Genomic DNA, 18,685 nt, shown 5'->3' on the forward strand with positions numbered 1-18,685 from the left:
GCCCACACCCGCTTCCCTTCCTACCAAAATTCTCAGATAAATTTGATGTAGAACACAAACCAATGTACGAGTAGTTAACAAGCCATAAACAATATATATATAAATATATATTCATTATTCGATAAATGTTGTAAAAAGAACAGGAAAATCCTATATACTCCATAAGTGTGTATGTATATGTGAAAATATATTAAACAAAAGAAAAACCGAAAATCGTAGCACATTTTGAAAAGCTAAAAATATATATGAAAAATCCATTTCAATTAGATGCTCTCACTACAATTTGCACGCGATCGATAAACTGATCGATAACTGTATATATGTAATTATAATATGTATACCTATTCACACACACACACCCAGTTTAACACTAACTAAATTGATACAACTTGTAAATTATATTCAAAGCGAGCAAAAAAAAAATACTTTTCAAGAATTACATAAAACATAAATACTTAACATTGATACCATAATACACACTAACCCCATTGTATTAACTAAACAAAACAAAATAATTAGACTTACTAATATTATAACGTAAAACTGAGAAAAAAAAACAAATCGAAAAAGAAAAACAGTAAAAAATGCTTTCAAACTAAATAAAGTTCTTTGGAATTACAATGCAAAACAAAAGATACGAAAACAAAAACAAATCACATTTTCTTTTTAATGGGAAAAAAAATCAAAACGGAAAATTCCAATATGATTTTGCGTAACTGCCAGAAAATTAGGTAGGTCAGTACAAATATATTAACATTAATGTATTATAATCTATGTGGAGTCCATTAATAGTTTACATCAATGCGAGTATATGCAGATCTATCAATAGCTATACAGCTTGCTGTAAAAAACACATTTCATTTACAAATTTTAAATTTCGAACCAACTCTATAAATGCGAACTGCTTTGCACTGCTTGCATGTGCAAACATGTAAATGTTATTAACAGCGCTAGTTAACAGCCAAATGTATTCAATGCCAGCATGTTAAGTTTAGTATCACTGCCGTACAATAGCTGGCGCCACAGAACACTGTGCTCAAGACATGAGCTTTCAGCTCTTCAAGAAAATAGAAAATTCACATTTTATGCATTCAGTTCTTGGCTTAAAAGCTCTCTTGTATTCAGTGCTTAAACTAGTTTTGTTATAATTCAAGTTTATGGCTACATATATAAAGGTATGCCCAAGTCTCTTGTACGTTGGGCGCTACAAAATTTGCTTAACACTAACTTTAGGGGCTGCACCTGCACTGCAGTACTTACAAAATATATATATGCATATATATGTTACGCTTTGCATCAGTCTTAAACAACACATGTATTAAAGGGGTTTCTTATAAAATTGTCCTCAGTGGAACCTTAACGGAAATACTAAATGATAAACTCTATAACTAGTTGTGGCTACTCCTTCTTGCCATAGTGGCTGTAGCTCTCCTCGACGAAGATCTGTATGGAGCGCTTGACGTGCTGCTTGTGTGGCTCGGGCAACTGTTCCAGCTTGGGCAGAATCTTCATGAGAAACCGAAAGTCGGGTGAGAGATTGATGTTGGTCTCAGTCTCTGGTAAGGGGGGCGGCTCCTTGATCGGCTCCATAGGCATAATGGAGACACTGGTAGGTAAACTAATGCCAGGTGATCCTTCCAGTTTGACAAAGTTTGTGGGATTTTTCTTGGGCGGCAGCGTTATGTGCGGCTTATGCAGAAGTGGAGCTGGTTTCGTTGCCAGCGGCTCCTGCTTGACCGCCGCCTGATGCTTGATCGTTGGCAGCTTGACCTTCGCCTGGGCCTGCTCCTTGCCTTGTATGCAGCTGAGTATCTCGGGCAGAAACTTTTCCAAATGCTGTGTGAGATTTGCCTGTGGCTTATCTGTGACAATCATCAACTTCTTGGCAGCCGTGTCCTTCTCCTGCTCCACGACCACAAACATTTTTCGCTTCTGCCCATTGGGCAACGTGTTGCCATTCTTCTCGTCCGACTTTTCAGTTATCAAGTAGAGTTTGCGCTTCTTCGCCAGCCCGTTGCCATTGTGAGCATGTGCATCCACCAGAGCGGACAGCGGCATGCTGGCCTCGTAGTCAGAGCTGATGGAGTGCACATCACTCGAAACGGACGAGGAGGAGCATATCGAGTGAGAGCGTTGCGGCACAGGTGTTATTGTGGTCACCGACTTCTCCTGCATTGGCTGCTTTAGTGAATTCCCACTGGAGCTCTAAGAGATCAAAGCAAATATCTTTATCGATTGGCATTTGACTTGGACTCAGAATTGCAATCATTCTACTCACATCGACCAGCTCAATTGTTGTGCTATCTGCCATCGGTTTGGCAGATGTTGCTACTGTTGTAGTTGTTGTTGTTGCTGCTGTTGTTGTTATTTTGTTTGGCTTGTTTAAACGCAACGGCGTCGTCTTGATGCGCGTCTTGGCCATTGCCTCGCCCTGGCTAAAGTGCCTCAAGCAGATGCGCAGCTTTTCAGACCGCCAAGTTCCTGCACCAGTTGGTCGCTTACTCCGAAATGGCGTAGCCAATAGTTGCAGCTGCAGGAATTACAATTGTCGATTGTTCAGTAAATGGACAAGCTACATACAAGCGTAAGCTTTACATGTGTATACTATGTATGGATGTGTATGAGTGTGTGTGCATGTGTGTGTATTGGTTGTGCAGCACGATTCTCTAGTTAGTCGAACTGCAAGCTCAGCTTGGGTCAACAGCGCAATTTGTACACCAATTGCGAAAAGTTCTTTGCAGAGAAGCTTTTGAATCAAACAACAAATGTACAACAGAACACAAAACAGCACAACATACGTTATACTAACTCTCTTTTCTTAGGCCAAACTTTTTTCTATGGAATTTACCCGAATACTGCACTCTAGCGCTGCTCAGCGTTGCGATCGCTTCGGAAGTTCTTTGTTTACTGTAAAGAACTGCATTGAAGTTTCGTTCTTTTGGCGGTGCTTTTCCTGTGCAGCTTTAAAATTAGATCCCATCTCGCTCTCTCGCACGCACACACCCGTGAAGTTTGCACAAGCTAGTGAAAAGTTCTGCCATGGCCGCCAAAAGTTGTCGCTGAAAAAGCGCTTTTATGCTCATTGCACTGTTACTCTTTGTATCGGTGTATGCACGTTTTTGCATGTGTGGTGCTTTCGCCGCTCTTGCTCTCTTCATCGTCGAGAGCGGAAGTTTGTTGCGTCTTGTGCCGGCTTCCACTTGCTGACGCCGCCCTCCCGCACCATTTCAACAATAACAAGAGTTGTTGCTGCTTATTTGCGTTATGGATAGGCCCAGCCACAGCTGAGACAATTGGGGTGGGTCTGGTTTTATTTTAAATATATCAATTAAGAAATTTTGCTACGAGACTAAATATTGCTATAAGAATTTAAGTATTTGAGCTCTCAATATTATAGAAAATTGTACTACTACATGCATATTACACTTTTCAGTGTTTGCCAATTTTCAAATTCATCCCACATTTTATGTCCACTCTAAACGCCATGCTGATGGCAATAACTCCAGTGCACAAAATTGTTTTTGCAGCACAAACTTCACGGCCAACAGAGCGCGTTTTGTACGTATTACAAGAGAGCCAGAGAGCTAAAAATAAACCGATGGGGAATATTTCTATGCGTTTGCCTGCGTCCGGCTGGGAGTGTGTGTGGGACGCAGCTTCTTATGCTGCTGTCGCTGTTTCCCTCACACCCACAATGTGCATAATTGCAATACAAATGCATGCATGGCTCGTACCCCGTACTTGTTGTTGTTATTTGTGTTTTGTTTTTGCCATGGCATTGAAATTTTTCTATGAAGCTGATGCGGGCGCCGAAAGTTCAACAACCTTTGACTTGGCGGGAGGAGCGATGCCAATGCAAAAGCTCATTCTCAATTTGGTAAGCTTGCCTGGAATATTATTTGTACACACGCATGACATACACATACACACACATACTAATTTACATAAGTATATACATATACATACATACATGCAGCAGAGAATTTGTGACGCGCATCAAGCTTTGATGCAAGCCACAACAACTCCATAAACAGGTTTTAATGTTGATCGGCTAAATGCAACAGATATAATGAAATTTCGAGTATTCACTTACCGATTTATGTCGTGCACTGGAAAGCGACGCAGCTCCGCAGGGCTGGCCATGCAGCCTTGCATTAGGCATATCCTAGAGCTGATATTGATGAAATGCTGTTTCGCTTCATGATTCGAGAGGTTTGCACTGGGATGCAGCGACATGGCTTTGCAAATGCGCAAATTGCTCATTGTGAATAGATCAGGCAGAAAACTGGGGAAATCTAAAAGAAATTCAAAATTTAATGAGAGCGATTATAAAGTGTAGACTAATTTACTAAATACATTTACATGACTCAAGCATAATAATCAAGCACGAAAATCAGAGAGTAATAAAGAAAGACATAACACACACATACTCACGCACAAATAAAAGTGGAAAGCTTTCAGCGCTCTCTTGTGCAGCTTTCGGTAATAATAATTTGCCGCTGCAGTTTCATCTTTATTTTTTGTAATTTAAAAAGAGCTTTTCTGTGCTAGAACAGCGCTTACGCTGTTGAAAGCTAGCAGCTGCTGCCTTCCTCCGATTGCTGCTGATGTTGCAGTAGTTGTGGAGTTGTTGTTGTTGTTCTTTGAGTTATGCTCCATAACTAAAGTGCTACTGATATTTTGGTTATCTATCTATACGTACCTGTTGAGTTGAATAACCTTCCTGCACGCCACAGTGCGCGTTGTTATTGTGGCGTGCTTTGGCCTGACACGATTATCAAGAGCTCTTTGTGGGTCGTTTTCTTGAATTCTTCTCAAAAGCTTAGCAAATGTAAGGCGTTTACTTGTGCAGCTATAGTATAGGTGTCTCTCAGTTAGCTCCGCTTGTTTGGGATTACGTTCTGTCCAAGCTACGTCATGGTATCTCAAAGACTGCCAAAAGTTTCGCCTGCGTCATTTCAAGTATAATGTAAAACGTATTGAAAGCTGTCGGGCTGGCGCTTTTGTTGCTCTTTCAAAGCTCATAACTCGTGTTTTTTCTTTCTTTTCGTAAGCTTGGTTTCCATTGTCGCTCAGTAGAGAGGAAAGCTTCCGTTCAGCGCTGAGAGCGATATATATTTGGAGGGTGGCCTACAAGGTGAAAGCTTTTAAATTGTGGTACGAGATCGTAAATATTTACTACAAAAGCTTCACACATAACTTTCTGAATAAGGCTCGCAAAGCTTTGTAAGATACGTATGATATGAGTATGGTATCAAAGATAATTTATATATTAACTAAAAATTCAATTTTAGATTTAAATATTAATTTGTCTTATCATAATTGACGACCATAAATTACAGTGAGCATTCGTAAAATGTTAATTAAAAGTGTTAAAAGCTTTTCATAAACAACATTGGTCAACGACAGGTGTTAGGTGCAGCGTCGGCCCAATCAATTTTTGTGCATTAATAATAATTTGCTGGAAGCACGCTTAATACGCTATTCAAAAGCCAATCAATTGGCCATAAATTTCAATAGCTGCTCACCCAGCAGTAATTATAAATAAATATATAGAAAAACTCTTGAAAACTGCAGATAAGCAACTCGACTTGTGCCATCATTCATATTCAGTTTTTTCCTCTCCACAAAGTTGTCAATTAAAATTGTGTAAACAATTTTTGCGGCTTGTCAATTGTTCGGCAGCCTCTTTATGACCAGCCCCAATGCTTCACGCCTTGCGACCGTTAAACAACTTTAATAGTTGGCGGGGCTTTTTTTATGGACACCAGATAGTATTGTCGTAAATTGTGCTATTAAAAAAAAACAAGTTGGAATTTGAGACGACTAATTCGCAGTTCTAAGCGGCTGATTGCATTTTACGATCATAATTACAAATAGGGCTCTAAGTTGTTTTTCAGCCATGCCAATGCCTAAACCATTAAATACAAAAACAATTGTCAGAAACATACAAAAAATGGAATAAACTGCATTTCAGTTCAGTCCGCGTTTCTCTAGTTTGATTGAATGAATGATTTGTTGCCGACTTGAAAGTGTTTGCCATTGACGGCGTCTCGCGGCGATGCCAGACGTCGATAATAATCATCAGCTAGCTGGCTGGCTGTCTGTGTGTGTGTGGTCTTTTAACTGTTAGCCAGTCAGCCAACGAGTGCTGCTTGAAGGCAAAACGTTTGCCTCAGCCCGCTGATTATGTGATTAGAATATTGACAATTAAGCGCACATAAATTGATTTACTTGTAATTTTTAATGGCCTCTTACGAGTCCAATTGAAACAAGTGCTGTACATTGTCCAGTGAACACACAGCATTTAGATACAAATGATAAACTACTTTAAAAATGCTTGAACACAAAAAGAAGAATAAATTAAAATTAAAAAGTTCTTGTCAGAAGTGGGATTCGAACCCACGCCTACAGAGTAGACTGCGACCTGAACGCAGCGCCTTAGACCACTCGGCCATCCTGACTGTTGTTGTGGTCATGCTCAAGAACCAATGGCATTCTTTGTGACTGACAGCCATTGTCAGTGGCTCGATGGTGGCTTCTCTATTTTTAGCATATATTGTTACTACATGTGTGCGTGTTTGTGAGTGCGAGTGTGAATGTGAATGTGAATGTGTGCTGGCCAATCACAGTTGGCTCTTTGAACTTGGGCTGCCTACGCAAAGCGAATGAAAAATTGCATGTGGCGCCCGGAGGCAAAGACAAATTGCACTCGTCGCGTCGCGTCATGGAAAGGTGTGTACACACTGACAACGTGCAACAAAATGAAACAATAATTATATTTCGAGCGTGATAAATGCAGCGATGCAATTGATAACAACAATAATAATAATGAAAAGTAACTTCAACCGAAATCAGGTCAGAAGCATTCATCACATTGAATAAGTTCGCCGATTGGCAACTGTCAGTTTTTATATTTATTTTCATTTGTTATGCAACCGGCCAGACGGACAGCACCACCCACTGGAGCAGTGGAAACTGTTGCAGTTGCAGTTGCAGTTTCTGTGGCTGTTGCAGTCTTGCATTTTCAATGAGTTATGCAAATTAATTAAGTTATAAGCAAATGTCAACTCTGGCCAATGGCCAATGGCCAATGGCCAATGTTTTTTCGCGCGCCCTGGCCAATGCTGTTGACATTTCACACGCAGCTGCTGCAACTGCAGCTACTTGTTGTTGCAGCCACTTGTTGCTAGTACCGGTCGCACGCACTTTCAATGCATTTCAATTAGCTTCGACTGCTATTGCTGCTGCTCCACTTTGACTTTGAGCGCCGAGCTGGGGGCCTCGAGTGATATTTTCATTTTTATAGCTTGATTGTAGACATTTGATAGGCATTTATATATGTTAATCAGTTGGCTGACCTGACAGCTAAAGTTAATTAAAGTTTACGCTTTCAGAAACCATAAATTCAATGCTTGCCAAGTAACTACTCCACTCGACTCTACTCCACTCAACTCTACTCTACTCTACTCTACTCTACAAGTCGTAATATCCATTAATTCGCATGATTACTTTGCAGAGCCATCATGTCATGTCCACAGACATACACACATACATACGCACGCGCATGTATGTAGGTATGTGTCAGCATAAATTCATTGTGATTAATGGTAGACAAAGTTCTTAGACAACTGACCCATTTCCTATGCATTTGTGGCTCGTCTAATAAAGCGCGCAAGCAAAAGCAGTTGAAATAAAATTAGCAAATTGCCCGAATGTCAATCAAAAGTCATCAATCAAAATTTATGCTACTGTCAGCTTGACACAATATGTATATAAAAATATATGGATATAAAAAAAACATAAATATTATACATATATAGCGCAACGGGGCGCGGCAGTTGCAGTTGCAGTTGCAGTGGCACTCTGCTCCACTTCCAATTGCAGCAGGCAATGGCAGTGGGTGCAGCCCAACACGGCGGCTGCTTGTAAATTAGCATTACAATGGCCAGTTAACTGGGTCAACAACCATAAGAACAACAACAACAACAATTATAACAGTTGTACAAAACTTCCTAAACATCAGCAGTCAAAGAAGACTTTAAAGGGCTTGCAAACACCTTTCTTAAAAACTTGTTCTTTAATAACTTGGCTTAAGCCATTAAGCCAGTGTTGGGAGAGAATCTTCAATTATTTTTAGACTCGAAGTACTTGAGTTATTTATCTACTCGGCTTTTTTGGACTGTCAATAATACTAAATATTTATCAAATCTTATCTAGTCTTATTCACGATGCAATTTGTCAAGCAAAATTCATAATTCTATCAATCATAATCCAAACTTCTGCTTAATATGTTATTTTTATCTATTTATTATTTATTGTTCACAAAATTAACATTGACAAATGTTTTGATCACTTCTAGATACTAGATCTTCAATATATAAATAAATATATTTTTAGTTTTTCATATATAACTTACCCTTTATTCCATAACTCCTGCAATACTTATTCAATATTTTTTAAAAATTATAAACATTTTTAGAAAAAATCTTTGCAGCTTAACAGATTCTTATCTAATCATAAAATCGCTTATTTGTTCAGCATTGCCACGATTTATGAGCTGTTCGCTTGGACACCACCCGCCCAAGAGCCAAAAGCAGAAGTCAACAGACTCTTTCAAGTTCAAAGTTGGGAGTCGTAGACAAACGCACAGCCAAAGCGGGCAGACAGACAATTGAAAGACCACTTTAAGAGCTAGAAGCATTAATCATTTGTTTTGGACTTATGTACATATCTACATACATATTTGTATATATTCTATATATGTTCTTAGTGGCTTTTCTCTTAGCGCAGAGTCGCGACATTTTATGCCAAATTTGAGCAAAGTTAATTAACAGGTTCATTGTTTCAGATGTTTGCCTGTTCTGCGCTCTTTTCATAACACACACTCATATACACACACACAATATGGGCGATTATGGGGGCGTATACGTAATGTTTAAGCGAGAGCTCTGAGGCACAAAGAAAGCGAGCTGAAATCAATTTGAAAACACGTTTAAACGCTTGTTTCTGTTTTTTGTTTTTGCCGCTTGACTAATAGAAATTTAATTAGCCATGCAATTTTGTATTTTTGCCTCTTCTCTTCACTTTTTTGCTGTTTATTTTTGTTTTTTTTTTTTTAGTTTTGTTTATGGTTTTTGCGCTTTGAGAGTTCGCACTGCACGTGCAGCTAAAGCTTTGACATATGAACGCCTGCTTGTGCGTTTGTGTGTGTGTGTGCTACCCACGCATGCGGGCTTGACGCTGCCTTTGTATCAGTGTATCATTGTATCATTGTATCAGTGTATCAGTGTGTGAAGTGAAGAAGCCAAGACAAATAAAAAGACACGAAATAAAAACAAAACTTTATGGCGCACCACACAGCAAGCAAATGCTGTTTACTCACTCTCACGCTTCCCCTCTCTCTCTCACTCGCGCTCTCTCTAATATGTACATATGCGCGCTATGCTTGCTCTCTGTCTATGCCGATCATTGCATGGACAGAGTGCCGAGAAGGTGATGCGCAGCGTTAACAGCGACGTCACAGCTGTGTGTGTGAGTCTGAAACGCACTGCACACGCTCCAAAACTGACTGCTGTGACGTCACGCGAGCAGAGATAGAGAGTAAGAGTGAGCGAGGCTCGCTGCTCTGCAGAATCTGCACTCTTCACGACGCTTTGCCATCGGCTTACTTTGAGGTTGTTTGCTGCTTGCTTTGCTGTTGCTGCCGCTGCAGTCAACAGCGCAAAGCGCAACGCGTCGGTTCGAAAATTGTTTTAACGGAAAATTACAGCTACATTTAGTCAGTTACGAGTTGTATTGTCGCAGCGCTTGTGCGTCTTATCGCTAAACTATAGCAAATTACTAGTGAATCCTCCAGTAGTAGTTGAGCCAGCCAAGTGTTTCCGCAACAGTGGTTGTCACACGCTTGCCAAAGCCAAAGCGCATTTCCTATACTTCTTGCGTGCTTTGCAATTACGAAATCTTACGTCGAAATTTTATGTGTGTTCCATGTGGCTATAAATACAACGCCAGCGCCAAAATTGATTGTACGGAACATTTGGTCGGTCGGTCGGTCGCTTGGTCAAAAGAAGCAAAAAAATTACAAAAATAACACACACAAAAATAACAAAAGAACAAGAGAAACTGACGGGTTGATTGACTTGCAGGAATTTGAGACACCAACGGCCGTCGCCGCTGCCACCGACGCCAACCAGCGGCCAACAGCTAACAGCCGTCAGCAGTCGAGATTGAACATCCCATATCCACATCCATAGCCTCGCCTTCAGCGGCAGTAAACCGCAGCTTCCGTTGCTTATCTGCCGCACGAGATTCTGACGGAACGGAACGTCTGCCCGCAGCCCCCTGTGATTGGGATGGGCCAGCGCATGAGTTGCGTTTTCTGTAAGTTGCACATTGAGTTTATGATTATACTCAGCATATTCACGAATCCAATTCTCAAATATTTATAACACACACACACAGACACACAGAATCACAATAATATTCATAAATACAAAGCAAAAGTAAATTGTATACAAGTCGGAGCAGCTGAAGCTGTCTGGCTTTTGTTTAATTGCAAATCAATAGGATGCGCATAAAAATCAACATAAGACTTGCGGCGTGAATAAGGGCAGACAGATCTGAGGCATTGATAAATGATTGAATATAAATAAAAAGCGTAATTAAATTGTTAAACACGGCAGACAGAAACAGCTATACTAATTGATTTTGGCACTTTAAATGGCTTTTCAAAACAAAGTTTAGTTCAAAAACAACTGTGCAGACGACTGGCAATACGTACTAATTCACGGTTCCAGCAGGGCTGTTGTTGTTCTGGTTGTGGTTGTTGTGGTTGGCGGTGGCTGCTGTTTTCCATCAGCCACACAGATGACACCCACTCACATTCGAAAAAAAAGAGAAAACAAAACACAGAAAAACATATGCGAAAAAAATCTGCTTTTAAGTGAAATGTTTTGCATATATTTGGAAAATAACATAATTTAAAGCTTTTCATAGTTAAAGGTAAAATTATAAAAAGTTGTTTATTTAAAAAAAACAATAAAAAAATCTTGTCAGAAGTGGGATTCGAACCCACGCCTACAGAGTAGACTGCGACCTGAACGCAGCGCCTTAGACCACTCGGCCATCCTGACAGTTGGCATGAGAAGAGCTAAAGCTCATTTTGTATTGCTCGAACATGCGCTGTTAATACGCACTGTTAGCGACGAAGTGCTCATGTGGAGAGCTCTTTCTGTTAAATTTCTCTCAGCTGTTAATATGTTGGCATTTTAAATAACTAAAAAATTATTCAGTAATTCGCTGGGCTTGTTCAATTTATAAAATATATGATTTAAATGCATTTTCATGGCAATATAATTGCAAATTAAACTGATTCGATCTGCAACATAAATATAAACGCCGACAAAGTATTGACGGTGTCTTATATTCTTCTCTAAATAAATCTTATCTCTGAGTTATATTGTGGGCTGGGCCCGGAGACATCAGGGCATTCAGGCAAAACAACAACAAAATAATAAGCGCCAGAGCTGAGCTGAGATTAGTCATTAAAAAACATTAACCGATTTATTTGTAAAAAAATAAACTTTCGCCTACTAAGCCTGTCGCTCTGAAAAAAACTTGGAGTTTCGAAATTTCGGGACCAGCCAGAAATTGGGTTAACCCGCATTCTTGAACCCAAATCTTACAGGCGTTTCCATTTCTCTTTACAATCCTCTCTCATTAAAGTCGGCGGCAGCTTTTGTTGTTCGTTTTTCTTTTTAAATACTTCAACAAATATATATGAATATTATTTATGATATATATTGAGGTGTTTGTTCTACACAGATATATTTAAATGAGTTTCTCGACATTTTCAGTTGATTTATGTGTGGAAAAGTTTCATTCATTCAGTTGTTGTTTTTGTCACTTGTGCATAAATTAAAATTGGAATGCTTTCAATTTCAGTTCCGACTGGGGTATATATTACATATATATATTATATGTATATATATATAATCGTTGCAGCTGTAGTTGTAACTGAAGAATAGCAGAGCTTTGTTTATAAGATTTGAAAAGAAAAACGCTTTGACTTAATGCCGACAACTATTTTATTTAGCTATTTATAGATGTACATACGCATACATGCACACATACATACGCACACACATACATATGTGCGTATGTTTGCCTATGCATGCGCATTTCAAGCTAATTGTTTGTTTATCTAAGGGAAAAAACCAAATGGCATGAAATGTTTTGACATGCCGCGAATAATTTTCCGCATTACCATTGAACTTTTGCCTCAATCGAAGATTTTGTATTCTCTATAAACAAGTCTAAATTCATTTGCAATATTTTACTATCAGCTATATACTATGTAGACTGAGTGAGACTTAAGTCACGCGTCTCTCCTGCGTGATAAGTCGTTTTCAAAGCAATTTTTATATAGGTCAAACATTTTCAGTTCTAACAACGCAATTTTCTAAAATTCAAAAGAAATTTGATCGAGTTAAGAATATCGATATGGGAAATATAAAGCTGACACCATTTTCCTATATATATAATAATATATATATATATATTATTATATATCAAATGAAGTAATGAAAGAAAAGATGAAAAAAAAAGTTGCATTTGTTTATAAACAAAGCGGGGCGATATGCCAGTTGACATAGTTGAGACTTAATTTCAGGGCACGAGCTCAATGCCATTTTCGTTGGGTCAGTTCTGCTGTTGTACATATACCTATATGTATATACGTATATATAGCATATTATTTTGCAGAGTTTGTTTTCTACGAGGCGCAAAGCAACTGCGTCAACAGAATCGAAATCAAAGCGTTTGGCGTACAAGGTCTGAACTGTTTTAATTTATATATATATATATATTTTTGTTTTATATTATCGATAATATTTTTATCTGGGCTGCTTAAGCAGCAGGTGAAAAATGTTATAAATAAATATAGCACATTTTATATACAATAATTTTAATAGTAGTAACTTGGCTTACACGTGTGCCTTATTATGTCACTTTATCAAATGGAGCTCAATAGAAGCACTATTAAGCCCCTGGCGAGCACGTCGAATGCATTTTAATGCGATGTCGATGGCTATTTTCCTCCATTAAACGTTCGCAACTTGAAAAAGATAAGATTTCGTCAGTTTTTATAGACTTGGTTAAGTGCTTGGTTTTTTATAGCAGGTTATTCAACTGTTGCAAAACATGGCCCATGAAATGCACATAAAGTAAAAAATAAAATTAAGAATAAAAACAAAAGTCAAAACCATAAAAAAATAAATAAAATAAATCTTGTCAGAAGTGGGATTCGAACCCACGCCTACAGAGTAGACTGCGACCTGAACGCAGCGCCTTAGACCACTCGGCCATCCTGACTGATGGCGCCCTGCTGGCAAAAGCAGTATACATAACATAGCAGCAGCTGCTGGGGCAATCGAAGAAGTGTTAATCTTTAAATAATATTTATTTTTTTTGTTATTCATTTTACGAACAATTTGAATCGATAGCCGAATGAATGCCAATGCTCAGAGATCGTAGATGTGCAACAGAGCTCTCAATAACTCGAACAGAAATAAACGGGTAGTTGCACGATCTTTGTAGATCTTCAGATGGGCACGAATAACCTGCTCGAACAGATCGATGCGCTCCATGGTGCAGAGGCGCAGGTTAACCAGAAACCGCGACTTAAGCAGATCCGTGGCCAGGTTGTGGAAGTCTTCGACGAATAGTTTCAGCACGGGATCCTCCTTGGTGTTGGCCATGTCACGATGCTTTTGAAAAATCTCGGTTACGTTGGACTGCTGAATGTTGCCCTGCATAATCTCGAGCCAGGCCAGTTGCACGTACGGATTGTGAATCTGTGACTGCCGGAGCACATTTGTCTCGCGTATAAACGGATACTTGGTATATAGTTTAGACGTGCTCTCCGATTCGGAGAAAAGCTTGAGTACACTTTTGTTGATTGGATTGTCGCGGCACAGAACAAACTTGAGCGCGAAACTAGTCAACTGTGGTATCTCCGCAGATATCAGATTGGCCAGCAGGTCACACATGAACTGGCTCAAGTGCTCCATTTTGGTGTCCTCGATCACATTCATGTACAGCACATGGTAGAACTGATGCATCACTCCACACAGGCAGCAGAGGACGGTGCTGTACTTGAAGTTCAGAGGATAGATGTCGTAGCAGAGAAAGCATTCGTTGTCCACTGGATCGGGACGGGCGCGTTTTTGAATCTGTGAAGTGCGCTTGACATATTTGTTCATGATGTGCTTGGTCTCGAGGGGCTCGTTCTTAAACATTTCATTGCAGCGCTCCTGATCTTCCGCCGTCAGTTCCATAAATGATTGCAGATTCTTCAACTGAACCCGTTCTGTACCCATAGCTGTAATGTGCCTTTAAATATCGCGTGCTGGCAAATCTAAGCTAAAACAAAAAAAATATATAAAAGTCAGATTTAGACAGAGCTAAAACTGCCTGCTACAAAAAAACAAAATCGCCTCATACAATACAGTTGAAAAAGCAAAGGGTATTCGAGCCTGAACTTGACCTACAGCGCTCACTGGAGCTGACAAACGGCAAATGGCAAATGGCAAATTGGCATCGAAATCGTATGGATTCCCGCCTAATCATTTATCAACAGCCCACTTGACACGCCTCGTCAATATCTATAATTGCTAAACTGTGCCCAAGTAATCGCCGTGATTAATGTTTCCATTTTATTTGAAGATTTAAATGTACCGGTTCTCGGCTTGCAATTCTCAGACTTCTCGGACGTCTCGCAGCTCTCGCGTTTCTCGCTGCTCGCCTCATTTGCATAATTGCAATTTATTGTAAATCCGTGTGCAAATATGCCAGAAATTTCAGCTAAGACTCTGTGTAAGGCAACGTTTGTGCCGCCAAAGGCCGACGGCTTTTCACAAATCACATCTCAGCTGCCTATGAAAAAGATTTGCAAACTCATTAAAAACGTATCCATGCCCAATGCTGTGGCCCAAGTGTCGCACAGGCCATGTCTCTGTCGCACTTGACAATCGACTCAGACACTATCCATCATCTGTGGCAGTCGCTTGACATTCAATCAGTGCACTCAGCTGACATCGTTGCTAATTAGATGTCAGTTCGCAGCGATTGATTTGCTAACTATCAATGCAACTGATCAACTCTGATTGACAAGCAAAACTAATTCAATTCAATTTCTGGTTGAAACTTGGAAGAGCTCAAGAATTAGGCTGGAAAGTTAAGAATTTGTTGGACAGAAATGTTATAAAGAAAACTAGGTCTAAGAGAGAGAGAGAGAGAGAGAGAGAGAGGGAGATGAAGTAGGACTAACTCTCGACCCACCTCTACCTACAATCTCTTATCTAAACAGCTCTTTTTACTCTCAAGCCTAGCCTTTCTATGCGATTTTCATAAACTAAAATGTTTTCTAGATATTTATAAAAAGTAAACGAGTCACTGAGTATTTTATACAAAGTAAAAATGGGCCTTTTAACTTAAGAATTTGTATAACAAAAGAGAAAGAGCGAATGAGTTTGCATAATGAAAGGCGAAAGACGAATCAGAGATCCTTGATAAGAGCTAAGCGTTAAGTAAGAAACAGTTCAGTTCTAGCTGCCTATGCTATTCGAGATTCCTCTTAAGTGTCGCCTTTCTATGCGATTTTCATAAATGAAACATCAATTAAAATAATTATAAGAATATTCTAAAAGAAATAATGGAGAGAGTGATACTATATCTAAAAATAAGTTATTCAATAGTCTAGGCTGTCTGGCACACATACTTTCCTTACAAGTTCCTACGATACCTTTAATTTCTAGATTTTTCGAGGTCAGTTGAGTCAGTTGTTTGTGATCGACCGACGCACTTTTACATATAAGCACAGGCAATAAGATTCATTTACGATTCTCAGTACAATTAAAAACTAAACTGGATTCTCTTTCCCTCTCTCCCTCTCTCTCTTCCATATATATGTATATATATTACAGATTAAACACGCCATTTAATGCCATATGGACTATTATGGCAGCTCCCACGCAAGTCACGAAAATTGAGCAACGCGACGCGATTGTCTCAGTGCCAGAATCTGAGACAGTATCTCTCCGTCTTCGTCTCGGCCTTCGCCTGCCTCGCCGTGTCTCCGCCAAGCAATTCGCGTCCAAATTAAAGCGACCACGTAAAGCTCAAGTTCAGACCGACGGCAATCGAAACAATAAAAACTAAAGAACATTAAAATACCAACAAACAAGTCACAGCCACAATAAATTGAGCGTGTGCTAAAAGAAACAACAAAGCAACACAAACAACAACAAAAGCACGAAAAAGGTGTTGGCTGCATTTTGCTGTCGCCTTCATTGGCTGCCACACAAAGTGGTCACACAGAGACGGTCGGACAGGCGGACAGTGGGACTCTGGCAGAGCCATCGAAGACGCCGCAGACAGTGTGACAGCAAGGGGCACGTCCCAAGGCAGCATGCAGCAGTTTAGTAATTCAAGAAAATTCGACAAATTGCGAGGCGCGCTGTAAGCTTTTGGCACATATATTGTTTACACATAATTCAGTAATTCCCTTGTTGTTGTTTATGTAATTATGCAACTGCTGCAGTGGGGCGTTGAATGAAAAGCCAGCAGCAATAATAACAATAGCAACTCGTAAAACAATAACAATACAAATTCAACACGAATTCATTGATAAATACGAAAAATATCGCGCATACGCCGCGCTCTCCTTCAACACACAAAATCGCTCTCGCTCTCTCACGGTCGCTCTCTCGCTTTCGCTCTCGATCGTAAACAAATGAACTCACCACAGCTTGTCAATACAGCTGCGCAAGCTCACCACAACAGCAGCAGCAGCGCCAGCGCCACCAACAACAACAACAGCCAGACACAAGCGACGTCCGCTAATAAATTTGCGCCTGCACGTAGGCTAGCAGCCGTCAGACTCTGCGCCTGGCCATACCCAAGCAACAGGGTGATTCAGTGACGCTGCCCCATGCCCATGCCCAGACGAGCAGCATTTATCGGCACTCACCATCGCAGCTGCCGCCGGCGCCGCTGCTCAAGCGTCACACATCTACTGCCGCCGCAGCTGGCAATTGCAGTGGAGGAAATAACAGTTTTATACCCAAATCTGCATCGCCCGCTGGAGTCGCACAAGCTGCCGAATGTCACGCCCACTTGCAATGCCAGCCCCTTATTATACAATGGCAGTGGCAGCGCCTCCTCCATCGCAAGTAACTCCAGTTTCTTGGGCGTACGCAAGCCAAGTCTAACGCTCAACTCATCCGACATACGCAACAACAATGATTTATTTGCCTTTGCCAAGGAAATGTCGCCCGCATTGGAGCTGAGTGGTAAGCCCCATCTTATACATTAAATTGTATCTGTATAAGTATTAAGTATACTCTACTCCACAGATCACTCGCACTCGCACTCACCAATGTTCACAGATATAACCACTGCCATATCGCCAGCAAATAGTATGGCTCTCCTACACATCATCAGTTGGGTAGACTCTTCAGCCTGAGTCCTTCCAGCATGAGAAATTACGGAAACGTAAGTAAACCTTGAAGTATAAGCGTGTGTCGAAGTATAAGTAAATATATAAGTATAAGTATCTGTATTACTATGAGTATCAGTATAAGTATAAGTACGAGGCTGGGTATAAGTGTAAGTACAGCAGTACAAGTATAATTAGAAAAAAAACTACTTCATACTCTTATAACGCAAGAGCAACGTAACAACAGTTTGTTAAGATTATAACTTAATTATAAGAGAGAAAGTGTTAGTTCCGCATTTCGAAGTTCCATTCCCATATGTTCTTCACTCAACAAACTTACAGCTGTAATAAGCAACACTCACCCTGCCTAATGACTATTAATAGACGCTGCCCAAAGGTCAGTTAAAGTACATTTTTTCGTTCTTTTTCCTCACGTCCACTTCTCCCCCTTTCGCTTGCTTTCGCTATTTTGCATGCTCTGTTGACCCACAGCCCGAAAAAAGCTTTACAAACACAAACAGAAGGTCCAATCGTCATTTCATGCCATATATTTAATCATTTGTAAAGCTCACACCTCACGCGACTACACCAAAAAGAGGCGCGGAGTTAAGGGAGAGAGAGGGGGACAGCGAGGTGGGAAGAGTTTGGTTGATGACACTCCCAGTTAAGTTCGTGAAACCGGCTGCCGAGGTAAATAGGCAGAAAATAGCGTCAACTTAATTAATAAATAATATTTAGCACGTTTTAAAAGGGAAGGTGCGGTAAATAAAGAATCGGGAAGCAAGAGAAACGCCTAACGATGAGTTTGCCAGATTTCTTGCTGCCGGGCAGTTGACTTGTTTATATATAAATGTATGTATGTGTGCATATATTTGTATGTATATAGTATATGCAAACGTTATGGCTATATGAATAATCGGCATTCAGTAGACTTGGGTTTTGATTTTTTAGTATGGCTCGTGCGTCGTTGTCTAACTCGACTCTGTATGCCCTACAAATGGGGCTATTGATTTTGGAGATGCACCTGCACCTCATAAATAGATTAGCTCGAGTGTGAATCACTCAGCGAAGCGATTGTACTTCAGACTTTTGATTACAAAAATATACATTGATAATACGAACAAGACGACAACATTTTCATTAAAAGTCATATGTGATGACCCATATAAGAGTAGTGCAAGGCAT

General features: G+C 40.0%; 3 protein-coding genes and 3 non-coding genes across 6 annotated transcripts; 1 reads left to right on the forward strand and 5 right to left on the reverse strand.

Annotated features, from left to right (window-relative positions):
• Positions 1-1,090: 1,090 nt before the first annotated feature.
• Positions 1,091-4,915, reverse strand: LOC115483761. The gene is given in 5 exon segments (XM_030226006.1): positions 1,091-2,205; positions 2,279-2,466; positions 2,469-2,530; positions 4,094-4,295; positions 4,703-4,915. Coding segments are annotated over 4 exon segments (1,227 nt in total). The 5' UTR covers positions 4,264-4,295; positions 4,703-4,915; the 3' UTR covers positions 1,091-1,398.
• Positions 4,916-6,381: 1,466 nt separating this feature from the next.
• Trnal-cag lies at positions 6,382-6,464 on the reverse strand. Its single transcript has one exon. It is a non-coding gene; the product is annotated as a tRNA-Leu (tRNA).
• Positions 6,465-11,052: 4,588 nt separating this feature from the next.
• On the reverse strand, positions 11,053-11,135 carry Trnal-cag. The gene has a single exon. It is a non-coding gene; the product is annotated as a tRNA-Leu (tRNA).
• Positions 11,136-13,291: 2,156 nt separating this feature from the next.
• Positions 13,292-13,374, reverse strand: Trnal-cag. Its single transcript has one exon. It is a non-coding gene; the product is annotated as a tRNA-Leu (tRNA).
• Positions 13,375-13,491: 117 nt separating this feature from the next.
• On the reverse strand, positions 13,492-14,493 carry LOC111603046. Its single transcript, XM_023320490.2, has one exon. The coding sequence runs from the start codon at positions 14,379-14,381 to the stop codon at positions 13,524-13,526; it is 858 nt and encodes a 285-aa protein (XP_023176258.1). The 5' UTR covers positions 14,382-14,493; the 3' UTR covers positions 13,492-13,523.
• A 2,500-nt stretch (positions 14,494-16,993) lies between these two features.
• Positions 16,994-17,527, forward strand: LOC115483762. The gene is made up of 2 exons (XM_030226007.1): positions 16,994-17,354; positions 17,418-17,527. The coding sequence occupies exons 1-2, from the start codon at positions 16,994-16,996 to the stop codon at positions 17,525-17,527; spliced, it is 471 nt and encodes a 156-aa protein (XP_030081867.1).
• Positions 17,528-18,685: the final 1,158 nt, after the last annotated feature.

Source organism: Drosophila hydei, unplaced genomic scaffold (genome assembly GCF_003285905.1).
Source record: "Drosophila hydei strain 15085-1641.00,03,60 unplaced genomic scaffold, DhydRS2 tig00000016-arrow-arrow-pilon, whole genome shotgun sequence".
Classification (NCBI taxonomy): Eukaryota; Metazoa; Arthropoda; class Insecta; order Diptera; family Drosophilidae; genus Drosophila; species Drosophila hydei.

Bases quoted from the DNA above. Each gene is read 5' to 3' on its own strand.
- LOC115483762 (XM_030226007.1), top strand. From the start codon at position 16,994: ATGCCCATGCCCAGACGAGCAGCATTTATCGGCACTCACCATCGCAGC. The intron at 17,355-17,417 runs GTAAGCCCCATC...TCTACTCCACAG, and splicing joins GCCCGCATTGGAGCTGAGTG to ATCACTCGCACTCGCACTCA.
- LOC111603046 (XM_023320490.2), bottom strand. From the start codon at position 14,381: ATGGGTACAGAACGGGTTCAGTTGAAGAATCTGCAATCATTTATGGAA.